This window comes from Lampetra planeri, chromosome 10 (genome assembly GCF_965212315.1).
Source record: "Lampetra planeri chromosome 10, kcLamPlan1.2.h2, whole genome shotgun sequence".
Lineage (NCBI taxonomy): Eukaryota > Metazoa > Chordata > Hyperoartia > Petromyzontiformes > Petromyzontidae > Lampetra > Lampetra planeri.
The window spans coordinates 15,831,767-15,852,573 of NC_136116.1; the positions used below are offsets into that span (position 1 = coordinate 15,831,767).

At 47.7% G+C, this 20,807-nt stretch overlaps 2 protein-coding genes across 3 annotated transcripts in view; one reads left to right on the forward strand and one right to left on the reverse strand.

Annotated features, from left to right (window-relative positions):
* LOC144721109 (disintegrin and metalloproteinase domain-containing protein 11-like) overlaps positions 1–2,784 on the forward strand; it is a 124,801-nt gene extending 122,017 nt beyond the window's left edge. The window contains exon 32 of the mRNA XM_078598491.1: positions 164–2,784. Within this exon, the coding sequence (XP_078454617.1) occupies positions 164–184 (21 nt within the window). The 3' untranslated portion in view covers positions 185–2,784. The remainder of the gene's footprint in view (positions 1–163) is intronic.
* LOC144721107 (GTP-binding protein 10-like) lies at positions 1,621–18,528 on the reverse strand. 2 transcript variants are annotated; one of them, XM_078598490.1, is made up of 11 exons: positions 18,460–18,528; positions 15,991–16,193; positions 15,124–15,215; positions 13,977–14,121; positions 13,066–13,139; positions 10,514–10,566; positions 9,674–9,781; positions 7,932–8,009; positions 6,971–7,094; positions 5,203–5,360; positions 1,621–3,400 (listed from the first exon to the last, which is right to left on the reverse strand). In XM_078598490.1, the coding sequence occupies exons 1-11, from the start codon at positions 18,502–18,504 to the stop codon at positions 3,326–3,328; spliced, it is 1,155 nt and encodes a 384-aa protein (XP_078454616.1). In that variant the 5' UTR covers positions 18,505–18,528; the 3' UTR covers positions 1,621–3,325. The 2 variants fall into 2 exon arrangements, with proteins under 2 accessions (XP_078454616.1, XP_078454615.1); XM_078598489.1 differs by lacking the exon at positions 1,621–3,400 and having other exon boundaries at positions 4,489–5,360.
* Positions 18,529–20,807: the final 2,279 nt, after the last annotated feature.

A 20,807-nucleotide genomic window follows, 5' to 3' on the forward strand; every position in this document is an offset into this window, starting at 1 on the left:
GTTACATCGTACGTTCGCTAATGGAGGAAATCTAAGAACCACATGCAGGAGAACATAGAACTCCACACAGAGGTGTGGTGCTGTGCAGCACGACCATTACCACTGCGTCACTATGCCACCCATTGTGTGCCGCATGACCTTAGAGCTGCTTCTGTCTCTGCAGTTGTACGAAACGTCCATTTGAGAGGAGGCCGAGTGGACCGTGGCGAGGCTGCAAGGCGGTGCCCTGCGGAGCACCCCCCGCGCCCTTCCTCGCCTGGCCGTCTCCGATCGCCTCTTCTTCCCTTTACATCAACAAGTTCCACATTCCTCTCCAAGTCATTTCAGAAACAGGCATGTGTTGTACCTGCTGACACTGTAAGGCATTTGTTTCTATGGATTTTGTGATGCCCACTAACATCGTGTAAAAAAGACAAACAAAGTGTGAACTATTTCCATGTTGCACATCACTCAGTGTATGGTGTTTGGCTCGCTCTCGGGTACCAGCCCAGTATGCATGGAACGTTGGACAAACGTTGGCCCAGCGGTTCCAACCACATGGCAACGTTGGTCCTATTTTGCACATTCACTGGGAAGCAGCTGCGAAGCAGCTTGGCTTTACTCGCTGCCAGAGTATGCTGGCTTTGTGTCTCTAATCTTAGTCATTGTTACATCCTGTACATGTTACATACATGTAACACATACATGTTACATGTACATACACTAATGCTACTGCGCTCACCCAACCAGCACAAGCTTCGTTTCATGTTTGAAACTACGTGCATAACGATGAATATATAATATTGCAACTTGTATAAATATGTACATAGTCTTAATATGTTATTGCATGGCAAGTGCTGGTTACATTTTATGCGATGAGATTTGTTAATTTGCACTGAATCTATCAATGGAAGCGAATCATATACACATATTGCTGTTGGCTTCGGTACCAATGAATCACGTTAACCACGAGTGTGCGCGTGTACATGAATCAAGGTGCATTCGGGGAGCAAGGCTGCAGAGTCTGCACCTGGGTGGGTGCTCACACGTCCCTCTGCGCCCCTTAACGAGGCGGCTAAAACTCCCAGATGCTCCACCCATATGCACAGCTTGATGGAAAATATGCTCCAAGCTTGCCAAACATCTGCTGGCACTTGCGACCCAGCACAGACTGTGGGATGAACCGAGTTCACAGTTTTGCTCTTTATGAACCTCTCTGTACGGTGCGACCAACACCCACGTCGGGAGCCAGCGGCGAATCCAGGGACTTGCCAGGGCAGGAGGGTTTCATAAAACACACAATTCAATGCATGGTAAATATCAATACAATTCGAATGTTTGCGGTCTCAACAATAACAGACTCGATATTGTAAGAAATAACCACCACGCACTTTCATTAACCGATCAGTTATCATCTAAATGACGCAAAACGACTCACACCAGTATTGCTGTATTCTTGCATTGGCATCGACTCACTGAAGGCTACAACAATACGGCTGTAGTGCATCTGGACACTTGCTGAATAAGTACAGTACATGGTTTACTAATAATTAATAATTAAGGGTGTAAAATGTGTTTCGGTATATGGACGATTCTACTTGTGTTCAGTTCGAATAAAATAGCAAACGTCAACTTGCAGAACCAAGAGTTACACAATCTTTAATGACGTCAGCTTTAAGCTTGGATACATTTTCTGTAATTATTTACAAACATATACCAAATGCAGTCAGTAAATTTAATTTACACAAAATATATCATCTGCTTTTGGGTTATTCACATATCATATTGTATGACTATATTCAAAACAAGCATAATTTATATTAAATTCCATATTAGCATGCACATATTACATAAACATTCGCATGTTAACATATTCATAGGCTTGCCATTGACATAACCTATACATAACCACAATAATGCCCTCAACGCAAATATCATCAATGAAAACAACCTTGGTGTAGCTCAATATTTGAGAGAGTGGACTACACGGACGCGATTGTGAAAAGGTTTATTGGCCACAGCAAAAGTGTGGTTCGTTCGGTTTCCATGAACGTGTTAACGAAGCGTCTTGTTGGCACAAGAACCCGACTCACTCTGCACGGCGACGCATTCCCATTCTTCAGCCGAGGGCGCCGATGCCACGACTCCGCTAGAGCCAGCAGCCTCGTGTATCAGAACGCCTTCACCCGTCGCGCGGCTGTGTCTAGTGTCTAATTGGTGACTCGTGGGGCCCCGCGAAACGTTGCACAGCAGAACCCAGTCCACTGCCTTGGGCTCTCCATTGAACTGCTGCCATCTGCCTCGAGACGTGAAACAGCTCCTGGGAACTGAAGAATTCAATATTGCACAACAGTTGTTAAGTGTTACAAGTGGAGACGACTTGGCTTACTGTCATTCTGTATACAGTACTTGTACTTAATTTATTCTGCATGGTATAATTCTGTACTAAATACCAAATATAAACTTCTTACATGTGCTAGGCCTACCAGTGCTGTTAGACAGCTTTACACGCAATACGTATACGTCGATTCAGTATTAAATCAGTAAGCAGGACTGTATGCGACAACACTTTTGAGTGTTAACATTTAAAACACAGTTTCATTAACACCGTTTCCTGCTCAAAATTGTGTAGCCACGACACAGCGTTGTATTGCCGACACATTCCATTGCGGCTAAACTGCGAATGGATGGCCAGAGGCTCTGTGAGCATGTCTCCTCTGCTCTGCCGTCCTCGTGAAATGGATGTAAATATGGTGCATGGACACGTGCGGCCGCATTCCACATCAATAAAGCTTGTACAGTGCGCGTCTTGGCTCCAGTGTCCTTGTAGAAGCGCGCGCGGAACCCCACGCGGGCTGGCGCAGTCGCCGTCGCCACTGCGCTCACGACGTCCCTTCTTCAACATCTCGGCGAGGCGGGCACAGGTGGCTGGGAGCCACTGCGCTCTCGCCACTCATCTGGAGCTGAATGTGGGGAGCTGTCCGTGATTCTCGCTGCTGTGTTGGGATTTGGTCGCAGCCTCATCACCAACAACTTCAACAAACAACATTCGTATTGCACTCCAAACATTTGTATGCATTACAGCTCTGGGAATTAAATATATTACGTTCGCTGATCTGCAGCGAGCATTAGCACTTGCGGCACAGGGCAGGTGGGAAGTTGCTGCTTCCTCGTGTGGGACAAGAGGTGGCGCGGCATGCTACGAGTAGTCCCGTCGCTTTTCTGAGACAGGATGACGGGCTGCTTGGCGTGACACGATCTCAGGATAAATTCGTGAACAACACGAACCATTCCACGGCACTGAACGCTGAGGTCATACTCGACATCTAAGAGGTGTGCGTCATCATCAATGGGACAACACACGAGCGACATCAGTTTCGCCGACTCCTGCCACTCTTATGAAGCCCATTTCTTCTCGTACCTTGAGCACGTAGCACAGGATACACTCCCATTACACTCGGCGCATGTCACCAGGCAACATGCAGTTTCACGTTTATTAAAAGTGGGCATTTTTTGTTTGTTATCAAAGGCACTTTAGGCAAGGTCGTCATAACCCACACGATATCAAAGTCTTCGTTGACTGTCCACAACACCGCGATTCCAGAGCCATGGTGATGGTATCCCTCATGACCGTCAGCTATCGCATATCCCAAGTTTGCATATTGGAGTGGACTGCACATGATGGTAGCATGGCATTAGTGCCGGATGTCAGACACGATCAAACATGCTTTAGATATGGCAAGGAGTATGGTCACGGATGCTCCAAAATGTTCAAGGCTTGAGCTCCAAGCATGCGTCACATGCATACAGGTCACTGGCAGAATGTGCTTTATGGAACCCATCGTGATACTCACTAAGAAATGGTGACTCCAAGTGATGGAGGAGCTGATTGCTGATTTTAAATTCCATCACTTTGCATTTTACATCCTGGAGACAAGGATAAGACGTTTTGGGCAATGGCCCTTTTTTAGAACGTCGGCTTATCACATTCTGTACAGGTGTTAAGGCAGAGCTCATAACGAATATTGGCGAGATATTTTGAAGTGTGCTTTTCACCGCTGCCAGTGTAATTCGTGAATTGTACCGAGTATGCACGGCATGCATTCGTATGGTAGTAAATGGGAGTGGGATATTTCTGCATTTTAGTTTTTGTTTCACTCCACAGGAGGTAATTTATTTGGTACACCGAGGATGGGCATTATACAGTTGTAAGCGTTTATAAAGAGGGTTGAAGCCCTAGGAGTCAAACCAATCAACTTCTACGATGTACATTTAACACAGACGATGTTGTCATTTGTTGAGATTCAACGTTTAAAAAAAGGATTTTCAGTTTTTAGGGATGTCAACAAAGCATCAATGTGCTCAATTCCAGCATTTTACCTGGATACATCGATTAATCTTCGGCTCGTACACATACATTAAATGGTGTGCAAGAATATTTTTTCCATTAATATGTTATATGTAATGGGGTCACGTGACCTCTCCAGCCACTAGAGGGCACTCCAAGGATTTTCAAATCAACTCCAAACCCGGAGTCGCAACAATTTATTGAAACCCAAGGGGGGTGAAAAGTGACATCTTTATTCTTCTAACAATTTTAGAACATCATGGGAATGTGAATCAGTCATTATGATCCATATATACTCGATATTGGGCAAGTACATAGAACAATGCATATTCGACAGCTGGGACACAAAGAGCAAATGACAATGAAAGTTAATGGGCTAAAAAATGTCAAGCGAAAAGTCGTTATCAAAACCAGGCACCAAGCACTTGTACATCCTAGCAACAACAAGACAAAGATCCCTTGCATAGCCTTAACAGACTTTTTGGGCAAGTGCTGTTAGCAAGCACCTATGAAGGACGGAACAGCACACGAGGGGGTTGGTGATCAACACCATGCCCGGCTGCCTTTGTCTCCGTGATAGCAATGTTTACACATCGTACCAGGTACTCATTTGAGGCTGAGTCGACCAAGCGGAGGCCCACGACAAATTCAGATAATCATCACTGGTGTTAGCCATAAGCGGGAATCAAACTCGGGTCGCCGGGTTCGTAGCGTAGCACGCGAACCTCTACACTATCGCTCCCAGCACAAACTTGCTACTTCCTCATTTTATGTGGAGGTCGAAGGGATGGGTTGAGATGAGTGAAACAGCGGGCGGGTTGTCACAGGGACGGCCTGAGGCCGGTTCTGAGCTGCCGCTGCTTCTCTTCACGCGCCTTCATCACCGCCTCCACCTGCTGCTCATCGAGAACCTTGCGCACTGCAATCTTCAACTCTTCCACGCCCGTGCCTCGCACCGCCGCCACAGGCAACACGTGCTCAAAAGGGAAGCTCTCTACCGGTACCATTCCTGCAGGCAGCAGGGACAGGAAGTCTGTTGCAGCACGCACACACACAGTCAGTGAATGATAAACAGGTACAACATAAATCTTGACTTAAAGCTTTCGTGACTGCAGGAATTAATATTCTTGGGTCTTTCGGTAAAGTCACGTAGATAGGTTAAAAGAAGACGACCGCTTGTGTTGCGATCGAAACGTCGTAGTTTTTTGTTATTTTCTTTTAACCTATTTACGTGACTTTACCGAAAGACCCAAGAATATAGGTACAACATAAGCACGTGGATAAAGACCACTACTCATGATTACACATTGTTTGGTGATGCTGCAGTGTTAGCAGTGGTGCACCGGCACAATTATTATACATCATTACCCGTGTTTACCCAATAAAGCCGGCCAAATTTTAGCAGTTGCAGGCCCTATTTCTCTGTGTCATCTGAACTGAGTAATTTGCAGGTAATTTTTCAGCACTGGGATGATTGGCCAATACCAGTGTAGTGTCAATGATTCAGAGACAGAGTTTCTAGGAGGCACTCTTTATTAACAACTTTCACGGTCTCGTCTGCACACTCTCCACAGTAGCTCAGCCCAGCTTGTACACACCAGCGGCCGTCTAACACTGACGGCGCTGACTGAGATAGCCAACTGCTCTCCTTCATAGCGCGTCTAGCGGAGACGTTTAGCGGCCTGGCTCCGCCCTGACCACGCCCCCTTCTGGAACCCTCCAGCAGGTTCCAGGGCCCTCCAGACGGGGTCCTCCGTGACCCTTGCCCCAGTTCCTCCGCTCTGCCCACACACCGTGCTCACGCCCTCACCGGCGTGTGCACTGTCTGTCCACCACAGTTGCCACTATGGTCCACCAGCCGGCGCTATTACACTACACCAGTTATATTTTTTTTAACTATGGGAGGAAACTGGAAGAACCCATGCAGAACAACATAAAACTCCAACGGCAATCGAATCCAGGCCCTTGTTGCTGTGAGGTACACATCTTACCAATACACCACCCTACTGCCGTGATGAAGACAATGCCACTCGTATTTACACTACCAAGCAGTGGCGGCTCCTGCAAAATCTCTCAGGGGGGGCAAATGTCTGGATGATTGATAAGGTCCACCCATGCAATGGATAAATTAACAGCTTAAGCATGTAAAGGCAACTTCACTTCTTTAATATTAATGAAAAATAAAGTGACTCTTACAATACATCTTGTTTGTTTCTATACTCACTATTAAAACAAACCACTCAAGTTTCTTTTATTAAAGATTCCACTAGGTGGCGACAAATTATATTGTTGGATGAAACGTGCTTACGTATGATGACGTAAGCACGTATGATGACGTAAGCACGTTAGGGCGAGCCCTCCCGGAAGCCATAGAGAATGCATTGCAGCGCCCCCGTTCGAAAAAAAACATCTTTGAATGTAAGTCTATGGGACCACTCGGGGCGATTCTCAGCTGGAGGGAAATCGCCCATAAAGAGGCGGTACTCCACAGAACGTAGCATGACGCTGATTGGACTATATCCAGAGGCACAGTGACGGCTAGCGTGACTCTGTGGTTGAATGACATTGGTGGTGCGTCGCCCAATCGCCCTAATGAAGAAACCGCCCCTGCTACCAAGTTCCAGAACCTTCAAATGTATTTACCTTGTGGATGCATCAACTGATGGCAAAGCTGTTTATACTTCTCTTGTGCACCAGGAAGGTCCATTTTATTCACAGCCAACACAGCTGCTTTGCCCAGGAGATCTGGGCCATAGAGCTCCAGCTCCTGCAGCACAACACAAAACATCCCCAGGTGGAACAGTTTCTCATTCCCAGCTACCTGGTCATGCGAAGTGTCTCATTAGGGTCTTTGTTCATCTTTGCCTTTTGTGACATTAGTGCTGTCATTTATTCTCACAGTCACAATATCTGCCCTCTACAATTACTGCACCAAGCTGTCTTCTGCTTCCAATCCTTGGTCTCATTATCGTCTCTTCTTTGACGATGTTTTAAGCCTTCTCTAATTAGTATTTTAAGACATATTTTAGGCCCAGGGACAGTTCCTGACAAGGGCTTATCTTTCGGTCATTGCAAATTTGGTTGGTGAAAATGTTCAGACATGACTCACCGATAGAAACAGCAGCGGCCAGGAATCAAATCCAGGTGCGGGTTCAAAACACAATGTGCAAATAGAAATACAATAATTTTTCAAATACAAATAATTAAATAAATTTATGAAGTCTAACTTATATCACGATTATTGTCACATCATGACATTTTAAATCATATCGTGGACAGAAACACCACTAAAATGAAAAACCTCAATCGCGCAGTAATGTCTCAATCCCATCCAAAATGGGAAACAAAAACTTACGCAAACGTTTAAGTCAATAACTATTCTATCTTTAAAAACCTTTCAAATATTTTTCACACTTACCTGTGACCTCATATACTTACACACTCTAACCCCCTCTTTCTCATAAAAAATTTTTTACTTTAACAGTTTATCGAATAAAATTATGAAACACTACAATATAAATAATGTGTTATCACAAGAGAACACGGCTAGATACAAAAAAAGGTATTGAAAATCAATGGATGGAAAAATACCAACTACACACACCTTGACGAGCAGCTGGACGGTCTGAAAGGCATCCCTGAAATGCGTTTTTGGTGACAGACGGAATCCAAACACGTCAACCTGCAGAGAAAAAGGTCCCACACGCTACATTGTGTAACAGGTTCCGGAGACACTTGTAGAGGTAACTTCTTTATTACAATACAACACTCCAACAGTCCTGATACTCTGTTACAGCCTAGGTACACAGCCTAGCTACACAGCCTAGATACTCTACTCTGGCTACGCTCCGGAACTCGCCCTCACAAGGTCGTAGAGTCGGGAGTTCCAGAGTCCCAGCGCTGGCTCTCACAGCATCCCAGGGTCTTCAGATGGCTGGTCGTGGGTCTTGGGTCTTGAGTTACAACTGGGCCCCGATCGTCCAGGGAGCTCTCCTTTTATGCCTGGTACAACGAGGGGTGGGGCCGTGTGCGCCCCCAGATATCCCACAGAGCACACACAGCCCCCCCCTTTGGCGGCGCCAAGGGGATTAAGCGTCTGGACCCCCTGGGAACTCAACGCCTGGCGCCCAGAGGCTTAAGCGTCTGGACCCACCTGGGAACCCAGAGCCCCCAGCAGCCCCTCCCTTCTTATGTCACTACAATTGCATCCTAATTTACACACTCGTTGGTGCCGGTTTATTTTGCTTCCATCAGAATTACGAAATTGCAAAGCACAAGTTGACTGCGTGCGTGATGGTCGGCACGGAGGCAGCGCTCAATTTGCTTTCCAACTCTCGACTCGGCGAGTGCCACGACGGCCGCGTGCCGAGCGAGGACGGCACCGAGCCCCCCGCTGGGCACGGCTCTCGAGACCAGCGACCCCATCGCAGCGACCCTATCGCAGCGAGTCCATAACAGCGAGTCCATCACAGTGACCCCATCGCAGCGACCCCATCACAGCAACCCCATCACAGCGACCCCATCAGAGCGACCCCATCGCAGCGAGTCAATCACAGCGACCCCATCACAGCGACCCCATCGCAGCGACCCCATCACAGCGAGTCCATCGCAGCGACCCCATCGCAGCGACCCCATCGCAGCGAGTCCATCGCAGCGACCCCATCACAGCGACCCCATCGCAGCGACCCCATCGCAGCGACCCCATCGCAGCGACCCCATCGCAGCGACCCCATCGCAGTGACCCCATCGCAGCGACCCCATCGCAGCGACCCCATCGCAGCGACCCCATCGCAGCGACCCCATCACAGCGACCCCATCACAGCGACCCCATCGCAGCGAGTCCATCACAGGGAGCGCCCGGCCGTGAGTGCCGCGGCTCAACCGCCACGCGTCGCCATCAAGCGTCTCCCTACCAGAAGGTCCGCGTCTGTCTGCGTCAATACGATTTGCGTCATTTCACTTCGTTTTTGACTCGCTTTATGCAAGACTCCAGATGAAGGCCTTCAGCCGTTGTGTGACAGACGCACCTGCGGCGATACAAGGGAGCCTGTGCAAAGCAGTGGAGGCAGACGGCACCTTGAAAACCTCCAAATACAGCTTTCATAGGCTTAGGTTCGAAATAAAAAAGTAATGAAATAAACCATCGTCCGTCGCGTCCGTAGTGGTTGCACGGGTGTCAGATGTACTGGAGCGCCTCACTAGGGGGAGCGCGACCAGGCAGCCGGCTCATAAAGCCAGACAGAAGTACATTAATGAGTCATAACGTTCATGTGTGAGGCTCATGGGAACAGATTCAGGAGTGGCATCTCTGCAAATGTAGTGAAATGTGACTGCCGCCAAACTCACCACGAACAGCAGTATTTTATTTCTCTGCACGTGCTTGAGGAAATGATGTCCCATCCCTTTGTTGGCGTGGGCTCCCTCTATCAATCCCGGCAGGTCAGCCACACTGATCTGTACATGAAGCCACCAACAAACGTGAACACGGGAGAACATTTACACCAAATATCAACGTTATGTTTCAACATGCCAAACTGCATGCCAGATGTGTGGAATTCCCAGAGGCCAAATAGTTTACATGTTTTGGGGTATATGTTTCACAATATGAGGGGTGATAAAAACAATCTGTGCCCTGAAACAGCGACCAATGAGGAAACCAAATAAGCTGGGTTATTATTCTCTACTTGGCCACTCTGAATGCACTTGGAACATCCGTGTTCAACTGCTTTACATATCTGGCTCAAATCACTTGTCTGCAGCACACCATGCCTCATTAAGACTAGAACTCTGCTGTTTTCGACAAATATATTTGTCACTGTAAAACAGATGGAAGTCACTGGGAAGCAGCTCTGGTTAAGTATGAAAGGTGGCAAAACTGATTCAGATCTGGCAATAATGATGGCAGCCATGGCAACTCGTCACTGAAGTGTTCCGAGAGTGAAATGGCAAGTCGCGTCTCGGCTGTTTATTTTCTTTGACTGCGTTGTGCTAATCTGCGCCTGTGTCTACACACTTAAGAGTGAGCAGCACTGCGAAGAGGCATCAGTGTTGCAATTCGATGCCATAAAAATACTTGAAAAGTCCCACTTGCCTGCTGCAGTGTGACGGGTTACATTTGGACACCAATATACAGCTATATGTCCAAATAATGCAAACTGTGTAATTATTGTCAAATGTTAAGCGCACCTGCCTGTGGTCTTGGAACATCATCTTGCCTAGTTGTGGACAGAGCGTTGTGACTGTCGAACACAATGAACAAAAACCAAGTCACAGAATCACTTTAGTCTCAGCATTCTCTTTAAGCAGTAATTTCATGGACATCATAGCAATGTATAATAATAATAGTCAAACCAGATTAGACAGCAAATATCATGGCATTGTTGAGAAACTAGAAGAATGCCAGCAGCTGATCACCCATTGAGCTGATAAAATGGAACCGTTTAAAGAGCTCTGAACTATAAGAGTTGAGGTACAGAGTGTGTATGCCACAAATAATGAAATATTTAGTTTTACACTTGTAATAATGAAATGACAAATTAACCATGGTCTTACAGTTTAACCATATCTGGGAAAGTCACTACTGGGCTTGGGCAGGACACGTCACGGCTAGAAGGGATCATGGAAGCTGGTCAAGAAATATAACAAAGCGGCAGCCAAGGGATAGAACGCATCTGAGATGGCATGCACCGAGCAGATGGAGCGATGAGATCGTTCCGTGTGCAGCGGGTGCTAGTTGAATTGTTGCATCGAAGGATTGTGAGAGATGGAGGCAGATTGGAGAGGCCTTCATCAAGGGGTGGATTCTCCGTGGCTGATGACCTAAACTCACATAAATGTGGTATTTTATGAAGTTGGGGTTAGGTAAGGGAGCTAAAAGATATGAATTAGTTGTCTTCAATTGAAGCAGCTAAATACATAAAAGATGAGAGAGATCAGGATGTGGACTCAGCCAAATAAATTGGAGGAAGAACCGAAGCACGCGTCCTTGACAACAACCATAATTGGAGCAGCAGCAAAGGAGATTCAAGGATGCAAGGAATCAATGGTGACAGATGGCGACAGCAAATCAGCCAAAGCATAATGACCAATCAGGCTTCATACTTGATTCCATGAGAGTTGTTACATAACAGAAATACCATCTGAATTAGAAGGCAAATCTTGTTGAAATTGTGCTTTATATAACAGAAGCTGGTCTTGAGAATAGAGTGATCTGACAATGCAATATGTATTCAGCTTAAGATAAACAAAGCATTTTTTCCTGCAGTAATATTGCTTCAAACAATTATATTGTTTGTCTTACCATTTTCCATGAGCAATATAAACACATTTCCATATAAGTCTGTAATATGCAAGTTTGTTCCAAATAATTGAAACAAATTCTTGTTTCACATGCGTATGAATGTGAGTAGCTATATAGCCATACGGCATTGTGTATGTATGTTGAACTTCTTTCGCACTGTACGTAGCCAACCATGCTAATCAGAGGGTTGATAAGGTCATCATGGCAACGTGAATTAAAAATTCAACATGATGGAAATGGATTGTCTGAAGGACTGCTTTCATCCAGCAGTGGAAGATGGCCTCCCAAAAGTCACTAAAGAGATACTTAGAGAAGAGATGGCAGGCAGTGGAGAAGATGAAGGCCTTGAGCATGGACTTGAATAAGCACAGGGAGTCTCGGGCACACAGCCGGGAGGGGATTCCAGACGACTGGGGCTACAGAGAACAACGGAAGACCTCCCACTGAGTGAAGATTTATTGAAGGTTTCAAAAGAAGGCCCTTGTTTATTGAGCGGAGAGTGCACCGAGATGAGTCGGGTGAGATGCGAGAGGAACGGTACGCAGGGCGGGTTCATAGCGGATCTTGGAAATGGTGAGGGTGATGTTGAAGTTGATCCGGGGCTGTATTGGGAGTCCGTGGAGGAAGTGGAGGATTGTGACGATGCGGTCGCGTTTAAGGGTGTGGGTGAGTAGTGTGGTGGTGGAATTGTGGATCATCTCGTGTTTGAATGAGAGGGATGTGGGTAGGCCGCAAAGAAGAGAGTTGCAGTGACGACTCGAGATGAAGGTCTCAGGAGCTGATGGGAGAAGTAGTGGTTGTGGGAGATAATCACGGATGGAGGCACAAGGTCCTGCAGAGTTGGGGTAAGAGGAAAGAGACTGAGAGCTCTGAAGAGTCACACGCTTGTTGCCAGTGTAACATCAGAGTTAAGGAGGTACCCGGTTTGAATCGAGTCGAGGACATTTCTCTAATGAGGCCACCTCATATTAAGCGAAAGATAAGATTTAGTGGAAATTAAAAACAGGTACAACCTCGTGAATCGGCGAAAAATAATCAAATAACCAACCAAATTACTACTGCCCCACTCCAGGGTACTTGTAAACAGCCATGAATGCACAATTGTATTTTATTCTCAAATGCTCGGGCTGTATGCATAATAGTATGGTGCAGCAGAGGGGACTGGGTGACTCAGAGAGCTAATAGTTTGTCAGAGCAATGAGCCAGCACCATTGTGCTTGGATCTGGGCTTCAGATGCCCATGATTAAACTGGGTTTTCAAGTGTCAGAAGATAATGGCCTCAGCCCAATTACCCATGGCTTTCCCAATATCCATCATTAAATTTGTTTAGTTTTTGTAGTTTAGTTTATATTTCTAATAATAATGGATCCTAAAACAGTAACATATTTACGAGGTATTTAAATGTAAATTCACGTACATGTTAAGCTGGATACGTACAAGGGTAGTCGGCAATCTTGGGCTTGGCAGAAGAGAGTTTCTCTAAGAGTGTTGACTTGCCAGCGTTAGGGAACCTGCACAAGACACACAGAGGTCCATACTGCTGGAGAATGCTGCTTAGTCAATACAAAGTCAAATCCTCTCCGCTCAAAATATTAAGCACACATACCTCCTACCCAATATATGTCCCTCCACAATAAGCCACGTTGCCTTCTGGGAATGCATAGTTTTTTGGAAGCATTGGATGAACACAAGAAAATTATGGACCATTTTTGATATTCAGTGTCTCGTCAGAAGAGTCAGGCTTGCTTGAACCACTGCTGTGAACTGTCAGGTGTTATAGGCAAGGATCATCTCTTTTTAGATGCGTCCTAGTTTAACACAAAACTATACATTAGCATCTTTGTGGAGAATATAATGAACACAAAAAGCAGACAATTTTCATATGCCTGTAACGATTCCACATTCCCATAGGACGACATCTAATGAATTCCCTCAAAGTGATTCTCGCTCTTCCACCTTCACAGGGGTATAAACAGCTTCGTAAGTCCATCGGCTCAGCCAGTCAGTCAGCACATGAGCAATTTTCATCACAGAATCCACCGAGGACTCAGTGTGACCGTACTAAATCATGAACACATGGTCAGAATGATCAGTTAATTAGAAACCATGACCTTATACCAGGTGGTGGACAAAGTTGGGGAAGGGCGGAGACAATGCAGCGGGGGCTGGGCAATCTGTCCACAGGGCTGATTGTCACTCGCAGCATTTACTTCAAAGTTTTTATCATGCAGGGCCCAATACGGCTTCATTCTGATGAAATTAACCTGTGGATCTGGGCTATGTAATGTTATCCACGTGTGACTCGTGATTTTTGACCAATGTGTAAAAAGAGCCGTGACTACAGTTACCCGATGAGGCCAACGTCGGCAATGAGCTTGAGGTCGAGACGAATCATCCGCCTCTGTCCGGGGCTGGGCTGATAATCCGTGGTGAGTCCCCCGCCCAGGCCGCCCACCGCCACGCGCACGCGGTCCTCAGGGCTGTTCACCTCCCCTGGAAGTAAAACAAGGATAGGGGGTGAGTTACCAGGAATCGTCACTGCTAAGGAAGGCCTTAGCAGTAACACCTCTGCAGCAGTGGTAGCACAGTTAGGAAACTTTTCCTGAGAATATCCAGCGAATTTCTTGAACATTTTCTGTACACAGTGAATACCCATCGAGCCTAACTTAAATCAGCCAGAATGTGGGGTATGCCGGACAAGCTTCTCACAAACGAAGCAATACAAATAAAGAAAACAAAACTAAAATGAAGCGACGACGCAAACTCCGCGAGTGGTGGGATCCTCACAACCACATGGAGACATCGCGATCGTTGGCATTTACCCGGGCCTTTAAGTCACTTGAGCTCTCATGAGATTGTAATGATACAATTATGGGTCTGGATGCCATGTGCAAATATCCTCAACTAGCTTGTTTGTCTGTCCTAGGACGGAAGCTGTAATATTTACGAAAAAATTGTCCAGAGTATAATTGTATCTCGTGTAAATTTAATGGCAGTGAATCTTGCACAAAACTATGTCATGAAACACCTCACTTCATGTCACTGTAGCACTATATAACTGACCTTCAATTTGTTCAAATTCACTGATACTTTATTCTCTTCTGCTTTCGGTAGCTGGGGTTAAAATGAATTTGAATTCGATAAAATATCTGGAAAATCACCGAAAAATGTCTATTTTACCATAATGTAGAAGCATAAATTAGACTTACCTTTTTCTCAAGTGCTGAAGACATAAATAAAGACACCAAATCCACTCTGTTGCTGCGTAGAATTATTTACTAGATTCACTTTCAATAAAGAAACGTCAAACTTAAAGCGAATTTGCGGGGTTTTTTTTATATCCGCTCGACCTTCTTCTGCGCGAGTGTAAAAATCCACCCGCTCATGAATATTAATGATGGGGGGGGGGTGCGGCATGTGGAGTGACGTCACGTGCGTTACACACAAACATACATTCCTGGCTCATCATCGTCTCTAATGTCGTGCAATGCGTACCGATGAGGGTCCCGTCATCTGTGTGGACAGAGATCCCCAAGGGCACCTCGATTTGAAAGTCTTTGCCTTTTGCACCTTTGAGACATCGAACACTGCAAACACGCCGTGCAGGTCATCAGTTGAGTGTAATACGTAGTCATTATGAACCACCCACGGTGTAGATGCAACACTTAATACCCTGCACAAATAATACTTAATGGAGTGTGTATGACAAAAGATGGAAGATATAGAAACACGGTACTCATCAACAATACCCTCTGTATGCATTCAGGTTGTCAATAATAATAACGCACCAAGTCTAAGTGAGTTCACCAGGGCAGTGTACCGTGCAAGAGCCATCAATGCGCAGTTGTCTCCCAGCTTTGGGCAATGGCAAGAGGCAGCGGTGCGTGCGTCACCCCTCGTGGGTGCGAGTCCGCACACGGCTGAGGAGGGCAAATCACGCCCGACGAGATTTCTGTTTGTAAGTCGCTGAGCTCTGGTCCAAAACAAATGTCACGCAGCGAGCAACACACAGCACTATCAACGTCTTGCGTTGAGCGATGTCGTCACGATGAACAGCTTGGGGGAAAGAGACGGTGGCAGGGAACTCCAAAGTGCGGCAGTTCGAGTGAAGCAGCAGGGCGATGCGTGCGGTGGATATGGGGTCAGGGAGGGCGCCAGGAGGGATTCCAGCCAGGACACCTTCAACCATCTCGTCGGCACCAGGGGACTGGGCACCAGGGACTAGGCACCAGGGACTAGGGACTGGGCACCAGGGACTAGGGACGAGGCATCAGGGACCAGGCACCAGGGACTGGGAACCAGGGACTAGGGATGAGGCACCAGGGACTGGGCACCACGGGAGCGGGCGAGGTGAGAGGCCACCTGCTGTTGTCTCCGACCCCGGCTGCGAGGCGCTTGGAGGGCTGCCGATCGGTGACGTGGCGCAAGGAGGCGCCGGGCCGGGCCAGGACCCAGACGTCCCCGCCGGGGCCGCCCTCCCCGCCGAGACGCGGCAGCCCCATGCCGCCCGTGCCGCCCCGCACGTGGAGCCGCAGCGAGTCCACGAAGTGGCGGTGCCGCGGCGTCTGGGCGGGGCGGGGGCAGAGGTCGCAAACGGGTTTTCAACCCTCACCCGTACCCGGCCGCACCAGGGTCGCAAACGGGTACCCTACCCGATACCCGGCCGGGTACGGGTAGCCGGGTATCGGGTAGGGTACGGGTATCGGGTACCCGATTGCGACCTCTGGGAGGGAGACCACACGGGGGTGGGGGGGAGGAAGACAACACGGGGCGGGGTGGGGGGGAGGGAGACAACACGGGGGGGGGGGCAGCTCCCTCGCACTCCCGACTCGCGTCTCGGGGCTCTCCGCCCCCCTCGCCTCTCCCAGTGATCACAGCGCTCGGTGCTCTCGGCACACCGAACAAATGAGGGGCCGTCCATAAATGACGTCACGCGATTTTGGCTAATTTTTGACCCCCCCTCGTCACACGGCGTCACAAAAAGTTAGACCCCCCTCAAATATGACGTCACAAAGCTTTGCCCCCCCCCCCCGAAAACCATATTTCCATTTTGAAAATAAAACATTCTTCAAATCGCTTTAAACTATTGTCATTGTAGTGCGTATTTAGTGTGGCGCTGCACTCTGATGTTGTAGGAGAAAACATTTATTAAAAAGGAGGCGTTGGAAAGCTGACATTTAGCATAAAATTCACTTGAAAATATTCATCGTCTAACTAAAACTGCAGATGTTCAAATTATTATATTGAAATTATCCTATAATTATACAATATTAAAAGTTATTATAACTGTAAAAATATACTTGAAACTTTGTAGTAGAACGAAGCAAAATAGAGAGTACAATTATAACAATCATATTAATTTCACAGAATGAAAAGTCCTGGTAGAATCATTAAAATAAAAATGTTTAATAACATTCTTTTTTTTTACAAAATGCATGCTTCTCCATTCTCCCATAGAGAAGCAAAATGCTCCTGCATGGAGTAAATAAAAGGTGACCTTAGTAAATTGAAATAATCAAATAGTTAATAATGAAAATTAATTTAAAGAAATTGTGTTATAACAATTATATTGTTTATATTTATTTAAAGTTGCGCATTTTGATGTGACGTCACATTTCTCAAACCTCCCCCCTCGTCACTAATGTCTGATCCCCTCACCCGCCCTAGGTGCGTGACGTCATTTATGGACGACCCCTGAGCAGCAGACGCAAAACCCCGCCGCTTCGACACATCCCGTCAGCCACTCGGATTTCTGGGGAGTGCGACTCATGTTCAACACAACGCAGGGAAATTCTGTCCCCTTTTCGACATTCAGCATCATCATCAGCAGCATCAGCAGCATCATCAGCAACAGCAGCATCATCATCAGCAGCAGCAGCATCATCATCAGCAGCAGCAGCATCATCATCAGCAGCAGCAGCAGCAGCATCAGCAGCAGCAGCAGCATCATCATCAGCAGCAGCAGCAGCATCATCAGCAGCAGCAGCAGCATCATCAGCAGCAGCAGCAGCAGCATCATCATCAGCAGCAGCAGCATCATCATCAGCAGCAGCAGCAGCATCATCAGCAGCAGCAGCATCATCATCAGCAGCAGCAGCATCATCATCATCAGCAGCAGCAGCATCATCAGCAGCAGCATCATCAGCAGCAGCAGCATCATCATCATCATCAGCAGCATCATCAGCAGCAGCAGCATCATCAGCAGCAGCAGCATCATCATCAGCAGCAGCAGCAGCATCATCATCAGCAGCAGCAGCATCATCATCATCATCAGCAGCAGCATCATCATCAGCAGCAGCATCATCAGCAGCAGCAGCATCATCATCAGCAGCAGCATCAGCAGCAGCAGCATCATCAGCAGCAGCAGCATCATCATCAGCAGCAGCAGCATCAGCAGCAGCAGCATCAGCAGCAGCATCATCATCAGCAGCAGCATCATCATCAGCAGCAGCCAAGGGCGTGCGGGGCTCTCCGCGTGCCCGCGGCCTGGCTCGACCTGGCTCGGCTGGCTGCGTGGAGTCGGGCAGCCTCACGGTTGACTGCGAGGCTGGATGTGTGTGTAGGCTGTGTGTAGGCCGGCTATGTGTAGGCTGTGTGTGGGTTGTGTGTGGGATGTGTGTAGGCTGTGTGTGGGTTATGTGTGGGATGTGTGTAGGCTGTGTGTGGGTTGTGTGTGGGATGTGTGTAGGCTGTGTATGGGCTGTGTGTGGGCTGTGTGTAGGCCGGCTGTAGGCTGTGTAGGTCGGCTGTGTGTAGGCTGTGTGTGTGGAGTGGGGTGTCCGTAGGGATCTCAAATCTAGAATGTCCGTAGGGAGGTTGGTGTGGCCGCACCTTCCCGGCCGCCTGCAGTAGGAGCGCGCTGACCCCGCGCACCATGTCCGCTGCTGGCTGCTGCTGCCCCCCCCGTCCCCACGTGTCTCCCCCCCCACGGCGCTCCGCCTCCGCCGCCTCCTCCTCCTCCCCAGTCGCTCCCCGCGGCCTCCACGAGGGGGCGCCTCGCCCCGCCGGGCGCTCCCGAGCCCAGCGAAGGGCTCATTCGCATGTCACCTGGATGCCAGAGGCAATGCCATAGACACCCATTGCGACAATTGGGCTAATACAGCTGCGTTACAGAAATAATCAAAATACTGCACAAACATAATCGACATCAGATTTAAAACATGCCCTGTATGTATTTATTGTGCAGGAGGGGGCGAGTCCTTTGCCCAGGGTAGACATTCCACAATCATCTGGTGGGACGGTGCTGGGGGGTCTAGATCACGTGACAACCACTGTGGACTCAAACACTTTCTTATTAACCGTGAGATACAAGCTTTCAGAGAGGAGAATGGGAAGGATGAGTGGTGGTTATGTGGAGTGATAGCGATTATTTTGATAGTGATTTAAAAGCATGATCGTGATGCATGTTGGTAGCGACTGATTATGGGGGTTTGAGTGCTGCTAGAGTTCTGCTCAAGGTATGTGTGATGGTGATTAGGCTAATGATTATTATGAGCTAGGGAATTACAGCAAGGGTAATGATGTTGATTACGATGGTGAAAGGAGGTGATGGTGATGTGTGGTATTCATGATAACGCAATGACGTACAGCAATACCCATTGCTGTACCGTACTACGCTGCAACGTCTATGCTCGCGCCTTCACTGAGCAGTGCCACGAGGTATGGGCACGTCACCCTACGACGACTCGCACCGCGTGGGAAAGCCTCATGCAGCAGTGGCTTGACAAACATCTTTGGATATTTTGTCCACACGATCGGCGCGACGTCGATTAACTCTTGACATGAACACGAAGTCGACTTCTTCTGTCGTCACGCAGCAGAGATAACATAAATACACACACACATCCCATGTCTGTTCCTCCACACACACAATGAAGTGTTTTTATTCATTACATCAGCCAAACGGCCTTCTGGGAGCACACAAACTCAGCAGCATTGGCTCAACACACGAAAACTGGACCGGTTTCGTTTACTCAAGTGTCTCATGAGTAAACCATGCTTTCTTGAACCAAAGCCAGTCAACTGTCGGATATTTAGAGGTTATTGGAGATACAATAGTGGGGTGGTGGTGATACAGGCAATGATGGCGGTGGCAGTGTTGATGAATGTGGTTGTGACGAGATTGAAGATGATGTGGGCATGACGATGGTTGTGAATTGGTGATGAAGCTGAATTGGTGATGATGGTGCTACGGGCAGGTGGAGTGTGTTTTGAATCCAGGCAGGATTTTTGTTGCATTAGAATGTATGTAATTTTAATTACCTATAAATGGATCGTGCCTAATGCTCACAAGAATACATCTCCCTATAATGGGTGTTAAACATCCCGTGACATCATCGAATATGATTTGGCCATTGTATGCCGGCACTACGGTCCAATATAACTAACTGAGTAATAACTCGCAAATTACTTACTTTGAAAACGCAAAGCATCATTGTCCCCTACTGCAAAAGACGTGGCATGATTCTCCTAAAACGTAGTCTTGAGACTCAGCGAGACTGTCCAGAGTAAACGAGTGGAATCAGGAAGATACAGTGAAGACGACAGAAGGAAACGGGGGGCTGTGGAAAGACCGATGTTGTTTTGGCTGGTTATGTCTTCTCCCTGTGTGTCTTCATGTGCCTCAATCGACCGATGCGGGCAGCAGAGACTCGACTGCAGACCTCGCACGTGAACACCGAAGAGGCAGTGAGTGACGCGTGTTGTGTTTACTTTCTTGTCCTTCCCTCTCGCCTACGATTAGCACGGTTGGCTACGTACGGTGCGATAGAAGTTCAACACGCACACACCTCTCGACAGCTGATTTCGCGCGTCAGCCTCCACATAGTTCAAAGCCGTCGTTGAGCATGGAGGAGGAACGCCACAGGGCCCGGCCTTGCTGCTCTATCTCGTCTCAGTCACCATTGTCGATGTTGCACTAAGCCAGTGTCGATGTTGCACTAAGCCAGTGTCGATGTTGCACTAAGCCAGTGTCGATGTTGCACTAAGCCAATTGCTCTCCACTTTCGCCTTTCCCCGAACAGCCGTCTTTGTCCTCCAGCAGAGCGCTTGACCACTTTCAGATTTCCATAGAGTGCGAGTTCTGGTAAACCTGATGTCGTCCAGACGGAGTACGTCCCAATGTCCAGGGGCTTCGTAGTCTTCTCATGAGCATGTGGTCGACAGCATCGATGTGATGA